This window comes from Frieseomelitta varia, unplaced genomic scaffold, assembly GCF_011392965.1.
Source record: "Frieseomelitta varia isolate USP_RPSP 00005682 unplaced genomic scaffold, Fvar_1.2 scaffold_279, whole genome shotgun sequence".
Classification (NCBI taxonomy): Eukaryota; Metazoa; Arthropoda; class Insecta; order Hymenoptera; family Apidae; genus Frieseomelitta; species Frieseomelitta varia.
Window position 1 is genome coordinate 348,486 of NW_025110011.1, and position 13,957 is coordinate 362,442.

Sequence of the window (13,957 nt, forward strand, 5' to 3'; positions counted from 1 at the left end):
AGGCGGATTTACAATGTACATTACGGGTATAACTTTTGAAGGTTATGGTTCCCACACGTGTGCGTGTATGTTGGGAGAATAGTAGCGCAAATTGTGGTTCAAGGTTGGACACAGGATCGTCTCCGACGAGTCGTGATTTGGTGAAACAGAGGGAAGAATTGTATATATGTGTGTCCCCTTGTATGATCAGTCTAGCTTCCAGACTCGCATCTCGAGCTCTTGCAAATTTTTGTGAAAACGCGATCCTTCTGAAACAGTTGTAACAATTGCAACAATTGTAATTCATTCATCTTTGGCGTCCAAGGTTCGTCGGCCTTAATTAACCACGTCGCGTCCTTGTGCATTGAAATTTCACTAACGACTTACTAACGTACCTAACCTTTTCTCTCTCTTTTTCTCTCTTTCTCGCGACCGTTACCTTGTTCCCCTTTTCGAGATTAGAATTCGAACGATTAGAAACGAGCCTTCTCTTTAATCAGAGTCTCGAGATACGTGCGTACTTGCTTTTATCTGGAAAAGAAGAAATGAAATGAAATGAAATGGCTTTTAATGGCCAATTGTATAGATTACACAGTCATGAATAATGATCGATTGCTCGAGCTGCACGTGTGAATTTGATAAACGGCCTTTGGAAACAATTATGTAATTGTCGCAATGATTATGATGTAACGTTTGTGTAAGAGTAAGATTGATGATCTTTCCGAAATGGGACAGCTCGCGCTAAATATAACAAATATAAATATATATAGTGTTTTATATTATTTATATTAATATATATTGCAACAAGTAATCGTTGAATAAATTTTAAAGAAATTCTTCTTCCTAGTCATTCGTATCGCGACACTTCAAGACTATATAACCCTTTGTCTCACAATCCTTTGGAAGTTCTAAAATACAAAGTTTTCAAGAAGTTGTCAATATGTTAAAAAAAGAAGCATTATTTCCGAATATCGTTGATTACAAAACATATTGCAAATGCGTTTGTAACACTACAGCTTATTAAGAATAATGTGTGATTACTTCGTTACTTTTATTACTTCGTTATCTTCTACATGTGAATTCTGAAACTCGAATGGTCCGTAGAAAGGAGCTATTACACGGATATAATTGTAAGAGATCGCGGATTAAATCCTCTTCGTAAGTTCTTTTCAAAATTAAGTCTTATAATCGTTTTATGAAGTATACCTCGTCTGTGATATTACATTAAAACGGTATCGCCACGTAGTGATGAAATTGTGGAATTAATCATTATTTCTGTACCTTTTTGCACAGTAGTGCGTTCTTCCTTTCACAGAAGGAGTTGTGTCAACATCGGTAATACAGGAATCGTGGTATCGGCACATTGAGAAGAAGCGCACTACTGTGTAACAAGGACAGAAATAGTGATTAATTTCACCATTTCACCGCTACGTGGTGATAGTCTTTCAACGTCCATAAATCAACTAAATTTTCCTTGTCATCTTCGTTCCCCTGCAGTTTATTACTTCTGTTGTTGTCTTTAAAGTGGTTAGTTTTGTGTACGTTGATTCGTTTCGGATTCTTCTTTGTTAGGAGGGTTTTGTATGATGTGATTGTTTGAATTAGTTGAGGATTTAGGATGACTGATATAAAACCAAGTCACTCATTGTGGACTCACGTGGCCTCCTATGGATTTTATTTTGAATTCATCGTTTATGGAGAGTTTTTTTAAGTGCGGGACGTTGCAGTTATTTAACATGATCCCTGAGCCTGAATTCTCTTTTAATAGCGGATTTTTTGCAGTTGGTTGCATTTCCTTATCTATTTGAGATTTAACCTCACAGAATCTTTTGTTTTCATAATTTTATTCATTTTTTTGTTGTATTGGCAGTGTTTACACTCTTGAGAGAAAGTGTGATGGTTTTTTTGGCAATGTAGATATTGTATAGGTCTTCGTTGTACTTATGCTCTTGTATTGAGGTACTTATTCCATAAACTGCACACATTTTCTTCTGCAGCGCAGTTGTGTGGTTGTACTTGTAGTAATTTCTGCACATTTTAATTGGGTTAACATAGACATAGACTTTTATATTGTAAAACCCAAAGATCTTAAAATAATCCTAAAATCTGGTACGGAGCTCTCCCTAAATGCAACTAGTAAGATTTTGTCAAGGACCCATTTGATTCCTTTGATTGTTATAATTTGTCTGTTCATTTGCATGGCTTTTAGAATTTTACATGGTGACAGAGTCATGGCTTTTAGAATTTTACGTGGTGACACAATAGTTCATTAACTATTTCTAATGTATCTATTCTGTTGGTATATCTCTGATTGATCCTTTTTTCCTAATTTGTGTCTTGAAGGAAAAAGAAAGAAAATAAAAAGAGTGAGAAAAAAGAATAACTATATATTCACAGGCTACTATTCTGGACTTCTTTCGTTTTTTACACATTTTTCACGCGAAGGGCGTAGAGAAGGAAGAGCAGCTGGATGAAACGAAAGGTATAAAAATAGCTGACTCGAGATTAACAACAATGGTCGGTTTTTTTGATATTCGGTTCTCGTTCGACTCTTACGATACATGTGTTGTGTGTATGTATGTAAGTATGTATGTTTGTGTGTGTGCGTATATACCGTACGTATATACAAAACGTATGCACGCATTTATACTGATCTCCTCTTTGAAGTTGTACGTTTATTTTACACATAAAATGAAATTGGATTGTCGAGAAAAATACTCGGGAGCAACAGTAATTAATGTACACATACTTCGAACAGGTATCATTCCGCGCTCACACTTTCTCTCTCTCCCTCTCTTACTTTCTCTGTACATAGCACGCGCTTTGTTAACGCATTATCTACGGAAATCCTAATCCGGTTTTCAGGCATAACGCATTAACGACGCCTCACTACTCGAGCACGGTTCGCGAACCCAGCGAAAAAAGAAAAAAAAAACATAAACAATGAATAAAGAAAGAAGACCCCGTCGTCGAGGATTTTTGATTAATCACTTAACAAGTACATAATCGTGTTACTGACCTTTGTTCGCATAAAACTGTGTCCTGTGTCTCAAAAATGGCGCGAGAAAACTAGAGTAGCGGGTGATACGATGACAATCAATTAACGAAAATTAAAGTCCAAGTAATTAATGGTAATAGTAATAATACAATTATAATAATAATAATAATAATAACGACACAAAAACTTCTTATTTATCTTCTCGTCTCTTTCTTCTTTTCTCTCTATACAAGTGCACAAATATTTACAGAATCAATATAATGACAGATACGAAAGTGCCTGTTGAGCGTGTTTCTTCTAACCTCTTGCCCTCCTCCATCACTGTCTTCTCTGTGTGTCATTTTTTTTCTTGTTTTTCCCCTTTTTTTTTTGTTTTTTTCTTTTTTTAATTTTAATTGTATAATACGTCTTCCCTGAACAAAATTCTCTTCGGTCTCCTACTGAGGGGACTCAAATATATTTTGGCACATTTCAGTTCTCGTGTCCTCCTTAACACGCGGCCCAATCACTTGGCACAATTACTCCGACCATCGTGCGTGATTTCTTAACGTAATTTTTTTTCCTTTTTTTTTTTTAAATAGTGGACTAAAAAGGTAGCAATTAGTATCTCTTTTTTTTCGCGTTTCTTTCACTTGGAAACATTCTCTTTTTTTTCTTTTTTTCTTTTTTTTTCGCTGCTAGCTGGGTTTACGACATCGAAATTAAACTACACTCGGAAAAAAGTTTCTCCTCGCTGAAACTAAAAAACGATCGATCGCCGATGCGATTTTTATTAAATTCTTCTCGCTCGACTCTTCTCTCTTTTTTTTTTTTTTTTTTAGAATTTTCCTTGTTTTTCCCTGGAGCCACGAAACCATGTTTCATTTTTTTTCTTTTTAGCGAGAATCTTCGACTCGAAGTAGATGTCGCGTTATTGCTAGTCGAGTAAAGAGGATGCACGTGGGTGGTAACATGGCTGACATGGAGTACTGATGTCGAACTGGAGGAAAAAAAAAAAAAAAAGAAGAAGAAAAGTCTAACGGTCTCGTTTCGAGGACGAAAATAAAAAGACGAATCCCTAGAGTCCGTGTCTCGTTCTCCAAAGTGTGTCTTAAAAATTTGTTTTACGCTGGTTCACACACGAGCCTAAGTCTATATTTCGCATTAACGAGGTCTACTTGGATTAGAGGTTATGATTCTTTTCTCTAAACAAACACGAGAGGGTACCTAGGGCGAACGATGAAACGTTTATGAGTTCTCCGTCTCCCTTACTAGTTCACACGAAATTACGAATACGAGGAAACGTGGTTTCTTTTATGTTAATCGTCTTTAACAACTTGCAAGGGTCCTGCGAAATATTTTTTTTTTTTCCCGTTTTTGGCTTAAAAAATTCAGCGAGCAGGGACGCGTCTCCCGTCGCTGCAGGTTCGCTGTGAAAATTATGTGACGTGTTCGCAAGGGACGAGCGCGTGAGAAAGTCTTTCGATTCAATTGCGAAGTGAATAAGGCTACTGCCGTCCAAGATCTTCACGCTTCTGGTTTGTTCTTTTCTTTTTTTCTTTTTAATTTTTCGCGGCTCGGTGTTATCCTGAACGATAGATATCCGGTGATTTTTTAAAGAAGTAGGACGATCTCTTTCAAGATTCACGCATCTTTGGAAATGTATATATATAATTATGTATATATATATAATATGTATCTTATGCGGGGTAGTAGCGATCATTCCTCGGGGCATCTCATGTTTGGTACAAATTACGCGCAGGAAAACTAGAGTGTTGCTGAGACGATGAAAAAAAAAAAAAAAAAGAAAGAAAAAAACGAGAGCAACGCTAGTCGGTCGAGGGATTGGATCCTTCGAGATTCAATTTCAAAGTCGCCGAATCCCGATGTTCCCGCGTTGCCGTGCCTCCGGGCGGACGCCAGAGCTGAAGCGAAAAGTCGCAACGAGATGGGGATTTTCAACGCCCTCTGGGAACGCGCTTGCTGGCGCGACGATCTTCGGATCGCCAGATGGCACCATATACGACACGGAAGACTACGTCAAACCACAGCGGTACTTGAAGTACGATAGCCTGGCTAGAAGTTTCATTTGCGCGCGTGTACGAAACGTGAAATTGTATAACAGGCACCCAGTAAAAGAACCAGTCCCTGGAAGTCTTCATTTCCAGTCAGACTTTAAAATCGCCTCCCTTTCTCTTTCAATTGCTCGCCTATCGCTTTACGCTCCAGCGAAGAAAACAAACAAACTGGCTCGACGGTGTCCCGAAGGAAGTCTCGCTCCTTTTTTTCTTTACTGAACCCAAGACGCAGGCACCCACTGAGGCTCCCTCTCCAGCGAGTTGATCTCCGTCAGCAGCTGATTGTACGCCCGATCAGTGTCGGTGTTTATGATGATCATGTCGAACAGATGGCCGTACTTGTCCTCCATTTCTCGCGCTTTCTCGATAATGTCCTTCAGCTCCTCCTCCTTGAAACTCTCGTTATTCTTGATCCTCTTTTGACGGAGTTTCTCCAAGCTCGGCGGCGCAACGAACACTACGTACGGCTTCAAGTCCGAATTTCGAAGGATCTTCAGGCTTTGCGGATGGAGATTAAGAACACAGATTTTACCGGAGTTCACGACGGACCGTATTGCCTCCACGGAGGTGCCGTAGTAGGCTTTCTCGTATTCACCGTGTTCGACGAACTTTCGACAGAGGATGTCCGACTCGAACTGGGAACGAGAGATGAAATGGTAGTCCTGGCCGTCCACTTCAGAATCCTTCCTCGGGCGACTCGTGTCTTAAACAAATAGTTACCTTTATGTAAGATGATATCGTGAAATGAAGAAAATGTGATTTATGCGCACATAGCATAACTCGATTAAGTTTTTTTTTCTAATTAATAAAAACTGAAATATTTTGTGTTGCGATAGTTTTTAACACGTTGAATACCACAGTGATGTTACAAGACACTAACATGAAACTGTTATCATGCGATAGATATTACGTTGAAATATTTCTCTACAATGAAAACTGTGCCATGAAATGAAAAAAAAAGGCAGGAAAATCCAAGATCGGGCAGAAAATGTTATAAAAAGAATTCAAAACAATTAGGTAGAACAAAAGCGAAAAATCGTCACACAAGACTATATTGATTCATCTTTTCTTTGTTTGCAGTGTTATATCACAATATGCGTGAATTATATGTATAAATAAAAACTATTTTTATATGTTCTACTGCAGTAATTTCTTCATTTGCAGTAACGAAGCAAAATATTGAAAAATTTAGAAGTATCAACATTCACTCGAATTATGTGTTTCTACTAATCTTGGCATCGCTTGTCACCGGCGGCCTTCACGTGGCCCATTCAACGTGTTAAATACACGCGCGATGTATAAACTTTTTCTCAACCCCTGAACGCTTACGAGGAATTGCAGCTGCAAAACGTTCGCTGTCTTGCATCAACCTCTGCCTCAACTCGTGTCGGCCAATGTTTGGAGGCCCTATCAGGACTATTGGTCTCTTGTGATTCGCCCTCGGATAGTATAACGCGACTTCCTCATACGTGAGCACCTCTTCGCTGTCATAATCTGGGAAATGTAAATATTTGATTAGCAAACAGAGAACGAGCGAACGCGGCCCGACATCTTTTATATAAATCCCTTCCATATCTACCGTCGATGGCAGTCGTTGCGTAATGTGGATACCCGTCGTCGTTGTAGTTCGCCCCGAACTTGTTCCGTTTCTTCTTCTTTGGATTCTTTCTCGCGCACAACAACGTACTGGATTTCTTCGAACCGCGTACGGTCGATTTGTCACCGGCGATAGTCTGCTTCATGGATTCCCGCCTGATAAAATAAAATTTCGGTTGTCCGATAAATATCCAAAAGGAAGATTTCACAAGCAACAGAGAGGATACATGTACATATATATCAACATACTGGTGCTGGAAGGCTTTACTAGGTATCAGACCAGCGAGTGTTTGATCCTCTTCACCCTCTCGATACGCCTGCCACCAATTGGGATCCTCTTGAGAGATCACGTGTAACACGTCACCCTTTTGAAAACTGACACCCAATTCTCGGCACGGAATATAAGGATCTTCCTCCGGATCATAGTCGAAGTGGGCTCGTATGTGTTGTATCTGAAAACGTGATGATGTTAAAAAAATTAGATTAACGAATTTACTTAAGTTTTGTATGTATGCTACGCTAACCGAGTCAAACAAGTCAGTTATAAAATGAGATTAACTCTTTGACATACAAATTAAATGAAATTTATTTCTCACTTTAGGTTCGTGTAAACTTAACAGATAAATTTTTGTACTCTTGCCATATCAGGCATGTAGAAAAATATTCTTTCATATCCTTATATACGTATTAACCTGCCAATGTCTCACAGACGTCATTGGTATGTCAAAGAGTTATATTTGTAATTACATACAATGGGCTTTTTAATTAACTTACACTGGGTTGTAATTGTAATTAACTTACAATACAGGATTTTTACTGCTAGTATTTGGTAATATTTAATTCAATGAACGAATAAAATACAAGTATTTTACTACTTATTTTCATTGTCAGTACCTGATTGGTGTCTTCTCTTCGGTTGGACAAATTATTCCTGTGATTCATGGGTGCTGGGAGCACGAGGAAGGTCAGACTACCCTGCATACCGGCCAGAATATCACACACCTCGTTCACGCTCTTGCCACGCATCTCCACACCGTTCACCTCCAGAACTTCGTCACCTTCGTGCAGGAGTCCAGACTTGTCTGCCGCCCCTCCACGCACCACACGACCTCCACAAACATAATCGAGGTTAGTTGGCCTTAACACGACTCGGCTTAACTTCAGCTTTTTTCAATTGTCAATGGAACGAATGAAATGTACCTATTATAACGGCGTCACCCTCGTTCCTAACCGTAGCACCCAGGGGTTCGTTAGTCTTCTCGATTCTGATAATTTTAATGTTATCTACGACCCGAGAGCCCCTCCAGCTGGAGGCAGGGCTCGGAGGGCCGCTTGGCGACGACGACGACGGACTCTGTTTCCTTTGCAGCCCGTCGACGTAAGAGATGATCGAGTCGTGGGCGAGTAGAAGTGCCTCCATGTCGTAGTTCGTCAAAATACCGGTCAGCTCCTCCACCGCGGCCATCGTTTCCGCGCCGCCAACACCTGTTGCTGTTGATGACGACTGCCATTTCTCCAGGATCTCTACACACTAAAACATTTGAACGTTACTCAATTGCAGGAGAAACAATTGAAGATATAACTATAATGCAGTAAGAAGTAGCTATAATAGACGAGTCTTTCCATTTGGTTTTAGATCTGAATCGTGCGTGATATTCAAATAGAGAAGATCACGAAGACCGAGATAAAAATTCTTTTAAATATGATATCGAAAGTTTTCCTTTTTTTGTGTGTGTGTGTGTGTTTGATTTTCAATTGTGTCGCGTTAAAATTCTCTTCGATCAATCACGAAGTATTATCAGAATCAGAAGACAAATAAAGACAACTTATTAGCAGATGGCTTTCCTGGTTGAGTGCATACACTCAATCATAGCGACTAGTCATACGTGATGGAATAGCGTGAGGATTAATTATAATGTAATATATATACATACTATAATGTATACATACACATTTATATATATATATATATAAATATATATATATATTGTAATGTGTACATACATATGTATAAGTATAATGTAAAATAGTACAATGTATAATCTGTTGTAAGGCCAGAAAAATGGCATATCTTCTTCTCTGTATTGTATTCCACGAGTATCCTTTTGTCCGCGACGTGAAGCAAATTTGTCACCAATTTCTGTGAAATATGAACACTGCGCACTCGTATTTTACAAAATTTATATCCTACGCTGATCTACTATTCCTGTTTCACTATTGCTTAACCCGTATGAGTCATCCTAAGGTACTTTGGCCAAAAACCAAAGTACGAATCTGAAAAGGATATATAAACGAGGTAGAAAGGATCCACAGTCAGTATAACATAGTAAAGCAACATTTCTACATTTCTACAATTGGAAAGTCTTCGCCTTCGTTCGTACAAAAGTTCGTCAAACTGTGAAACTACAAAATAGAATTTTTTCATTGTCATCCTTACAACGTTTCCCTCCTGTGATAGTCTAGACTAGCATCGAACGAATTTGTTTAAAAGAATACAGAGCACGTACGTCGCGGGACAAGCTGGAAGCATCCTCGGCATGATGCTTGAGAACTTTGTTCGGTTTCAAGCGGTTCCTGAGGGCGTGATGGGTGGCCAGGGCAGACGCGAATCGAGTCTGGACCAAAAGCGTCCGCACCGCTTCGAGTTCAGCTTCTACGCCGGGTCCAGAGATGCCCAGAGCGCCGGAAATGTTGCGCAACTGTAGCTGCAGCCTCTCCAGTGTTGCGACGACCTCTCCGTACGCTGAAATATGCAACAATATGCCTGTTAGAAGGATTCTTCAAAAGTTTCAGGCCGTGGGGGGCAGCGTTGCTTTGTACCGTTCAGTTATTCCTTCGGTATGAGAAAGACGCATCTTTCTTCCAATTTCTTGCTCTAACTTATGTCAATACTCGAAATTCTCCACGCTGATCAATATACATATATATATTATATTCTATAATATACTCTATTATATTCTGTATCATACTATAGAATAGAATATTCTGTATTCTATTCTATATATTATATTATTATACTATACAATATTCTATAGAATGCTGTATTAGGTTTATACTAATATTATACTATAGAATATTCTATATTATACTGTAGAATATTCTACATTATATTATAAAATATATATAGTATATAGTATATAATCTATAGTATAATGTAGTATTCTGTAGTATAATATAGAATAGTCTATAGTATAATGTAGAATATTCTATTGTATAATAATATAATAATAGTATAATATAATATATAGAATATTCTATCCTATAGTATAACATAGGGTATAATAGAGTATATTATAGAATATTCTATATTATACTATAGAATATATAGTATATAGTATATAATCTATAGTATAATGTAGAATATTCTGTAGTATAATAATATAGTATAATATAATATATAGAATATTCTATCCTATAGTATAACATAGGGTATAATAGAGTATATTATAGAATATTCTATATTATACTATAGAATATATAGTATATAGTATATAATCTATAGTATAATGTAGAATATTCTGTAGTATAATAATATAGTATAATATAATATATAGAATATTCTATCCTATAGTATAACATAGGGTATAATAGAGTATATTATAGAATATTCTATATTATACTATAGAATATATAGTATATAGTATATAATCTATAGTATAATGTAGAATATTCTGTAGTATAATAATATAGTATAATATAATATATAGAATATTCTATTCTATAGTATAACATAGGGTATAATATTATAGAATATTCTATATTATACTATATAATATATATATATATATAATGTATAATGTATAATTTACACGAAAATATCGATTAAGAGTTAAAAATAGGAAAATATAGAACGAGAATGTCAGTGTAGGTTGTCGTATAGGTTAGGTCAAGTATAAATCCATTGATGACAACTAACACCGTCGCAAGCCGATCGAATCGACGGGAGAGAGTAAAGAAAAAAGGTGAATGCAAATACGACGACGCGGGAATAGAATCTTGACGGAGTCTGAAGACTAGGTTTTGGATCGAAAAGGGGGAGGGGGGGGGACCGAGGAGGAATTATCGGAGCATAAGTAGAGGCCTAATGGGCCACGACGAGTGTCGTTAGTGCGGCCATCGAGTGAAGTGGCGCACTTGGAACAGACGTGTATATCTCGAGGGAAAATACGACTTACTGAGGGGCCTGGGAGGCTCCTCGACTTCTTGCGCTGGGCTCGCGGTTACGTGCGTCCCACGGCCGACCACGGTGGTGGTCACCTCGTCTTGGGAGTACGCGAGATTTTCCTGACCCGAGAGACTGGTCGCGTGGCTCTCCAACGCGTGCAACTTGGTCGAGTCGCGCAACGACCGATTGAGTATCTCCTGTCTCTCCTCCTCGTCCTTTCGTTTCCGCAGCTGCTCCTACAATCACACCGTTCGTTTACATTTCGATCCTTTCGAGTCGGTTTCGCTATCAAACCCGGCGATCACCTGCAAGACTCAGTACAGCAGATAGCATTATATATGTATATATGTTGTAGGTATATTTTCACGTGACAACGAGTTTCAAATATTCTTCGAGATCAATTTCATTGTTTATTATTATTGGTTTCATTGTAGTCAACACGCGTTAAACTGGCCACGCCAGATTTACGCAAGGTATGGGTTTTAATATAGCGTGGGCTAAACTGGAGTGTACCAAAGATCACTTCCTGCTAAAATAAATCTGTAATTTTTTCATTATATATTTAAAAAAAATTTTTTCCTTTTACAGATTAAAGTACACTAATTTAAGTTCATGTCTGAAGTTGAATTTAATTTGAAATCAATAAAATTGGTTTTTTTTTTATTTTGATGCTTTATTGAGAAAAAATGTACTGTAGTTAACTTGTAATATTATATATAATGTTTTAATTATAATCTTTAATCTTTAATCATTGAATAGTACATTTTTTAATATTGTCTAGTTTAATATTGTCTAGATATGAGTTTTAATATAGTGTGGGCTAAACTAAAGTGTACCAAAGATCACTTCCTGCTAAAATAAATCTGTAATTTTTTTCATTATATATTTAAAAAAAAATTTTTCTTGTTACAGATTAAAGTACACTAATTTAAGTTCATGTCTGAACTTGAATTTAATTTGAAATCAATAAAATTGGTTTTTTTCTTATTTTGATACTTTATTGAGAAAAAATGTACTGTAGTTAACTTGTAATAATATATATAATGTTTTAATTATAATCTTTAATCTTTAATCATTGAATAGTACATTTTTTAATATTGTCTAGTTTAATATTGTCTAGATATGAGTTTTAATATAGTGTGGGCTAAACTAAAGTGTACCAAAGATCACTTCCTGCTAAAATAAATCTGTAATTTTTTTCATTATATATTTAAAAAAAAATTTTTCTTGTTACAGATTAAAGTACACTAATTTAAGTTCATGTCTGAACTTGAATTTAATTTGAAATCAATAAAATTGGTTTTTTTCTTATTTTGATACTTTATTGAGAAAAAATGTACTGTAGTTAACTTGTAATATTATATATAATATTTTAATTAAAATCTTTAATCTTTTATCATTGAATAGTGCATTTTTTAACACTGTCTAGTTGTCTATAATGTTCTGATTTGATTGATAGACTACTGCAGTCAATTCAATTGAAAGTAATTAGACAAGTAACAACAAAAACAACAACAAAATTGCGAAAGAGTGACTTTTAATGTTGCGTGAAAATGTACCATTATAACTTATTTTGAAAGTCACCTTTGCTTTTAAATCGAATTTCGTTGCTTAAACCCAACTTCTACACGGTTTCGCAAATTTTACAAACTCTCAGTTATTTCGGCAAATTGTTTTGCACGTCGACTGCTTTAAAACGAAGGGATCGCGTAGAATTGTAATCAATCTGATCGCTAACTTGATTTTATTCTCTGAAAAACAAGTGGCTTACGTCACTTTCAAAATAAGCAGATAATCATATATTGTGTATATATAATTATTGAAGATACACAATATTGAAAACATATTGCGGATATACGATATCCGTTGTTTGTCTTGACAATGACAATCGAATAACGCTGTTGCGATTCGAACTCGATTCGGGGAAACTTATTATCTTTGCGCCCGATTCGATTTTAATCGATCTGTGGACAAATTTAATTGCCTTACCTCGTTTGTCACCGTGCTCTTGCGTTAATTTTAGGTAAACGCTATCCGTAAACAGTACATATGTATATCGAGAGCCATTCAACATCAAGAGAGAGAGAGAGAGAGAGAGAACAAAGAAAAGAGGACATTTAATATGGAACACGCTTATTCCCGGAATCGGGGGACAATATTAGACCGGTACCTTTATATTCGGTCACTTTATCAATCATTTCTTGCCACGTTCGTTTCCGCTGAACAGTTTCATATATAAATAAATGAATCACGGCTCATGCTGAACGTACCTTGTACAGGCGGAGCTCTCGCGAGCATTTTCCCTAATTCGACGACACATAAAAATTGAACAAGCAAGCATCAGGTAAGAAACACTTGAACGGTGTGACGAATGGTGACAAAAGCATTCCAAATTTGAAAACCAAATCCAAATGATCCGATCATTTTCATTCGAAACTGCCCAAATGCACGAGCATGTTTACTTATCGTGCGTGTGTATCCCGCAAGCATTGCTAAATCTGCTTTTATTGCGCTCTAAAGAAAAATAAAAAAAAAAAAGAATTTCGATTTAGAAAGCTATAGTCACCGCTGCCGAGCATATCGAGTTACAATCGTACGCGATATCAGCCGGACGTTTGTTCGTCGATCAACGCCCACCGAGTGGTAAAGCGATTATAGTTTTGTTATAATATATATATTATTCTACATATTATAATTTTATTATAATATATAATAATTATAAAATACTATATTTTTAGTATATTTTTAGTGTATATATATATACACACATATATATATAGTGTATATATATATTATAATTTTATTATAATATATATATTATTCTACATATTATGATTTTATTATATATATTAATTATATATAAAATACTATATTTTTAGTATTATATATATATATTTTGTATTTCATGCAATTATATATTATAATTTTGTTATAATATATATGTTATTCTACATATTATAATTTTATTATAATATATAATAATTATATATAAAATACTATATTTTTAGTATGTTTTAGTATATTTTTAGTATATTTTACAATAATATATATAATACTATATTTTTAGTATATATATATATATTGTATTTCATGTAATTACATATTATAATTTTGTTATAATATATATATTATTCTATTATGATTTTATTATATATATTAATT

General features: G+C 35.8%; 1 protein-coding gene across 1 annotated transcript in view; it reads right to left on the reverse strand.

Moving 5' to 3' along the window:
* Positions 1–2,484: 2,484 nt before the first annotated feature.
* LOC122529141 overlaps positions 2,485–13,957 on the reverse strand; it is an 86,510-nt gene continuing 75,037 nt past the window's right edge. The window contains exons 6-13 of the mRNA XM_043654955.1: positions 10,806–11,031; positions 9,138–9,373; positions 7,831–8,161; positions 7,525–7,739; positions 6,880–7,082; positions 6,614–6,786; positions 6,364–6,528; positions 2,485–5,737 (exon numbers count right to left, since the gene is read on the reverse strand). Of these exons, the coding sequence (XP_043510890.1) occupies positions 5,247–5,737; positions 6,364–6,528; positions 6,614–6,786; positions 6,880–7,082; positions 7,525–7,739; positions 7,831–8,161; positions 9,138–9,373; positions 10,806–11,031 (2,040 nt within the window). The 3' untranslated portion in view covers positions 2,485–5,246. The remainder of the gene's footprint in view (positions 5,738–6,363; positions 6,529–6,613; positions 6,787–6,879; positions 7,083–7,524; positions 7,740–7,830; positions 8,162–9,137; positions 9,374–10,805; positions 11,032–13,957) is intronic.